Below are 5,989 nucleotides of genomic sequence, written 5' to 3'. Positions count from 1 at the left end.
AGCAGGGACAGTATTCAACTGAAGTTAATATCCTCATCTGAATCTAAACCAACTCTTCAGCAATACAGGTGTACCTGAAATGTGCTCTCCAAAGCATTGACATTCATGGAAAATGCTAAATATCAGGGCATTCCATCCCTCCATTGCCTCAAACTAGAATGAATCAACTATATAAACAGATTTGTTAGAAAAAAGCCCCACCTTATCAGCTTATCCTCTAGCATTCTTATCCAATCCTGAGGTGAAGCAAGATTCTACTTCTGTCAGCTACAATACAAGAGCTTATTAATTGGTCTAAAAAGACTTTATTAGCATCATGGAATATAAAATTGTCATGATGATTCTTCCCCAGATCAGCAGTACATACTCTCCATAGAGTCCTTCAGTACTCATTAACAGATAAAAATAATCTTAAACTTTAAGAGGGCACAGACATGCACTTACTTCTAAATCAAAACAGAGCTCATCAAAATAGCAAACAAAATCACTTATACTTACTTCTTTTTTCATCCATAATTTTAAAGCAGTAAGTAAAGCCTTCACTCCTTGCACTAAATAGCTTGGAGGCTGGAAACCATCTTCCCTCAGTTCTAAAAAGGATACGGATACCAATTTAGAAACACACTAACAGTGAAAACAATAGAATGACACCTACCCTTCAGCCAATACAGTTGTCATTATGCAACAGCATAAAAAAGGAAAAATTGTGCAAGCAAATGACATCCTGTATTTGTGTGCATACTGTAACAAAAAACCCAACCCAACCCTAAAGAGATTTCTACGTAAAATCTTCTTTTTTTGACTTATTCTTGGGTGAATTAGGGATAGTTTTACGACATACTAAACGTCAATTAGAACAAAGCAGATCTAAAATACAGAACAAGAGAAAACGTATTTGAAGAAAGAAATCACTTTTATTTCATTCAGAAATATTTTAGTCAAAGGGGACCAGAAGGATGTGGGATGTATCTCTAAATTAGAATTCCTATTGCTTATTCCCATACATACAGCAAACGGTTCACACTAGCACACTTCCACTCCCCAAACATTTTCTGTCACCCTTCCAAATATCACAGTTCTCCCTCACACAGTTTACATCATTTTTTCTCCCAAAATCAAAGGGGATGCGGGGTAGAAATCACTCTGCTACCAAAGCTGCTCTTCTTAAAAAAGCTGGTACTTTAAGTGATTGCAATTCCTTTTCAATTTTCTCTTTTCCTTCATGGGGAAAAAAAGAAGGGAAAAGACAAATCCTCCATGAAGAGTCAAAAGTAAATTGCCACCTCTCCCCATGTTCCTGACAAATATTTCCACTTGTCAATAGCAAATGGACCAACATTAGAACTATTTGTCTCGTTTTATTCCCTTAAAAGAATACACTAATAAAACACTACTCATACAGATAATGTATTACTCTGCTGGCAGAAAAAGAGAAGTTCTGTTACTACACAGCCATTCTTCCCTCCGAGATGCCTCCTACTTGTTAAAGGGTACAAGAAGGAGTGGCAGGCCTTTGAGCTGCAGCAGAAGTCTTTCTGCCCACTAGCTGACTCAGCTGATACAATTTTGAGAATACAACGCAGCACCACAGGCTGGATTTTTTAGCTGCAACAGAATAGATTGCATGACACAAGAGTAATCAAAATTAATGAGTATTGGACAGATGAACAAGTTACCTATTCTGAAGCCCCAAGAACTATGAAGAAAATAGTTTAGGTGAATGCCACAACACTTAATAGTATCATAAAACATTGGCCTTGCCAATGAAAAGACAGAACCAAAATGTTTATGACCCTGTTATCATCTTCTAAAAAGAACCAGAAAGATACATTGTGCTGATTTTGCTTACTGACTTGAATTTCACATAAAGTACTGCTAACAACCATGCACTCAACATTTACAAGTTGGTGACCACCATTACCTTTCACAACTTAAACTGGCATCATCCCTTATTTATAAAACAAAGGATTCTGACTGGTAAACACCTAATTCACATCAGTCTTGATGCCAAAGCCCAACATAATCTTCACTCTAGCCCTCTTTCCTACAAAAGCCCTCACAGACACCTTTCCCTTCACAACAATGAGCTGAAGACAACAGGTAGTTTGACTGAAAAGGTCAAAGAAAATTGTAGAAGTGCAAGAAAACCTCTTCATTCAGCTGTGAAGCCACCAAAATGTAAGTTAGTGGGATCATTTAAAGAGTCATTTGCTGAAAGAGAGAGAGAAAGGCTACTCAAATGGTACACAAAGATCTTAAATGATATGGAAGAAGCCTGAGTGATGCCACTGAAATAAGTATCCTATCTTCCTTAACAAGGTCTTTTCAGATAATGGCAAATTAATCCTATTTGATTGATAGTATAATTGCACTGTGCTAGGATCTCAGATACTCTGTTCTTGATAATCTAGAAGATTTTCATTGACCAGATACATCATCAGCATTGGATGAAAAACACTAATAAAATAGTTCAAAGGTTCCAGCAGTGTGCTGCAAAGTATTAGTTACACGCATCACCAAGTGCTCTAAGATTTCTGCACAGGGCAAGTTACCCTAGAAACCTTGGATCACCAAAGTAGTTTTCAGAAAGATCATTTAATAAACCCAAGAACTGCTAGATCTAGAACTATCACAGTGCAGCATTCACTAAAATCTGGTTAAAAAAATAATGTGACTTTTCCAAAAAAAGGAATTCATGTCTGGTTTTCCAGCTTAAAAGAATTTCCTCTGTTCACAAGACAGCAGTATAATTTTCTCCATTATCAATGAAGTAAAAAAAAAAAAAAACCACCAAAACAAAAAAAAAAAAACCAAACACCAGATACATGAATATCTCTTAAAACAAAACAAGGATTACCTTTCAATGTTTCCAGTAAGTTTTTGGCCACAAACCAACAGATGGCTTCAAAGAAAGGAAATTTGAAAAGATCTGGGGTTTTTAGCCTCTTCTCCATTTCATAACACCTGAATAAATAGAAACATCACAAAACATGACTATTTTAATTATCAAATTCACTATTCAACTATGTAATCATTCAAATTGACACAATGTCCAAAATAAAATAAAATAACCATGGCCATGATAAATAAAAGAAGTCAAGTACCACATAGTTAAATCCCAACAAGACCACAGACAAGATTGAACTCTGGTCTCATCCAGGCTCTGACCTTATCAAGATTGACTGCGGCACTTCTAAGAATAAAGTTGGACTTCATAAAACTAGGACACAAACCCAATGTGTGATCTTTTAACAGATGGAATTTTATCAGGATTCCACTGTAATAAATAAAAACAATATGTTTAGAAGACAGCTCCACATCTTGGACAAAAACTAAATACAGCTGCCCTTAGAGCAATGCTGACTTGAGGACGCTCATTTCAACTCTGTGTCGCACATCTGGGCTTGCTCAGTTTTGTTTTACTCACTTATACTAATCTCCAAAGTAGAGTTTTTCTTTCTTTTTTTTTTTCCCCTTTTATTCACTTAAATTCTTGCATACCCTTCATTTTGCTTTTGAAACAAACTTTGCAGAGTATGTGCTTGATACAGTCTAACTGAAAAAGCCACTATTGTCTGTTTGAGAGCCTGTACCGATTTGATCCTGGTTAAGAGCATGAAGAAAAATATCTATTAAAAGAATATCCTACTTACTGAGGAAAAGGTATAGGAAGAGCTGAGACTAACCTGAGCTGCATGCCAATATTGAGGTTGTGCAAAAAGTTTCCTCCAAAAGCCATACAATCCTGAGATGTGAGCACAGCGTGAATCCAGCCTGAAATGACAGATTCTGAAACTTAATACATACATATAAATTATTCTAAGGCTCTTTTTAAATACATATATAAGTAAAAATGCTGTACCTGGAAACAAAAAAAGCAAATAAATTTGTATTCTGTATTGGGAACAAGTAATCTAAATTTTAACAACATGTAAATTACAGTGTTTCAGAAATCTAGTGGAACTGTAGTTTTCTAAAGGAGTTAAGATTAAGACATTGGGGGGGGAGGGGGTGATTTTTCAAGTAAAAATCCCCAAAAGTTTTCCATCCAATCAACAAAAATAAGAAAGTCAGGAGAGGAAAAACATACTGAACAAAAGATAAAGTCATAAAAATAAAATAGAAATTATATTACTTTCAATATTTACATGTTGCTTACAGTAACTGAGCTGTTTGCACAATATAAAAAAGTCATTTAGTAATACTGAAGTTTCTCAAATAGGAATTCAGAAGTAGTTCCATTAATTATTCTAAATACAGTCATCCTAATTCCAGTGAAATTATGATCAGTTTAAAACCCAGTCTAGGCACTCTGACTGTATAAATTTGTCACATAATTGAAATATTGTCCTTGTGAACTCCACTATTCAACATGGCAAAGTATGGCCAACATTATGCTATCAATCTAGCTGATTACTACTGGATAATTTCAAATAAGTACACAAAAGAACATATGATATTAGCTTCCCGATTAAAAACAGTTACCTTTAAAATTTATACAGTGCAGCTTTAATGTAAATAAACTACAAATAGAGTTTCATATGGGTGAACTTCTGACAACAGATGAGTTGGCCACACATTTGCATATTACTTCATGGTTTGACTGAGTGTAGGCAAGATGTACACAGGAAGCTCCCCAACTTGAGGCAAGATCAGACCAATTCACAAGCACCTATATATTGCAAACTACCATTAAATCAATGCCCTAATTCAGTTAAGAACAACCAGTTCTTGTTGTTGTGGTACCGCACATAAAAAGACCTGAAACCCAGCAATGACGCTGACTAAGCAACATGCTACTATGTAGCCTCGAGAGGAAGTAAGTTACAGAAGTGTATATGAGGGAACGTAGAAAACAATGGCACCTGGAACCAGTGGGGCTTTTTATTTAATATTATACATTGTTCAGTTTTACTTTTGTTCTTTGAGAAGTGCAGTGCAATGAAGAATGCACCAGTTGCATTTTGCATTTGTTAATATTGTTTCAATTTTTCACTCTTATCATCATCATCACACTAGATGAATACCTCTGACTCTCCAAGGAACATGTGTCTTTCAATCCTTTAAACACACATCTCCCCAGACACTGACAAAACTGACAACAAAGCCTCACTGTTGCACCAACACCAAGGATTTTTATGGCTTACCTGTACCAACTAAAGGATTTTTTTTTTTTTTTTTTTGCTGTAGTTTTGGTCAAGGTCTATGTAACCAGGCAAGAAAATCTGGTGTAAACCACACAGAATATCTTGAATAATATTTAAATAACTTTCAAGAGGCTCCCAGTAGGTGCTGTTCATCTACATGCAAGATTAATTTTAAACCAGAAGTCTACTCTGAACATATTTCATAGATTATAAAATAATTATGACACCCACTAGCATCAGTGCAAGCAGGAACAGCAAAAGTGGTTTTCAGCAGAGATCAGGGTTTTTTTAAAGCCTTTGATCAGTCTTACAGAATTTCCCATTTTTTAAACACCTGTCTTGAAACCTAGTTTAATTTATTGGTTCTTACACTATACTCCATCATATGTGTATGAATATGTATGTGTGTATACACATACACACATATGCTTATACACACATTTACATTTAAAAGTACCATTTTATGTGTACACACACAAATATACATATGCATTAGAAATTATCATTTTATGATACTTCTCTTTTTGGCCACATTATAGTGAGAGCTCAGATTTAGCTTAGTTTAATTGTCTCGGTGTTTCTCGTTTCTTAAAAATGTACTGTAATTTATCAGATGCTATTTGGTGATGGCTACAAGAAATGTTGTTAAAGAAAATCAGAAAAGACCATGCCTCTGCATCATTTTTAAAAGAAGCTGCTGAAATGAATTTATGAACTCTACAGTTTCATAAACTATATCTACAAATATCCTTTTATTTTTAATAAAAGGAATTAACACATGAATTCAGTTATATATTCTTTAATTTTATTTAGGGACACTTTCAGTTTGATTCAGAGAGTCT

General features: G+C 34.9%; 1 protein-coding gene across 1 annotated transcript in view; it reads right to left on the bottom strand.

Annotated features, from left to right (window-relative positions):
• The window catches only part of KDM7A (lysine (K)-specific demethylase 7A), a gene marked incomplete at both ends in the record, with an annotated part of 24,506 nt that overhangs the window by 7,313 nt on the left and 11,204 nt on the right, over positions 1 to 5,989 (bottom strand). The window contains 3 exons of the mRNA XM_009582273.1: positions 499 to 590; positions 2,858 to 2,964; positions 3,687 to 3,774. Of these exons, the coding sequence (XP_009580568.1) occupies positions 499 to 590; positions 2,858 to 2,964; positions 3,687 to 3,774 (287 nt within the window). The remainder of the gene's footprint in view (positions 1 to 498; positions 591 to 2,857; positions 2,965 to 3,686; positions 3,775 to 5,989) is intronic.

The sequence above is a fragment of the Fulmarus glacialis genome, unplaced genomic scaffold (assembly GCF_000690835.1).
Source record: "Fulmarus glacialis isolate BGI_N327 unplaced genomic scaffold, ASM69083v1 scaffold1987, whole genome shotgun sequence".
NCBI classification, from domain to species: Eukaryota; Metazoa; Chordata; class Aves; order Procellariiformes; family Procellariidae; genus Fulmarus; species Fulmarus glacialis.
The sequence above is the reverse complement of the archived record's forward strand: the minus strand, read 5'-3'. Positions and strand labels throughout refer to the sequence as shown.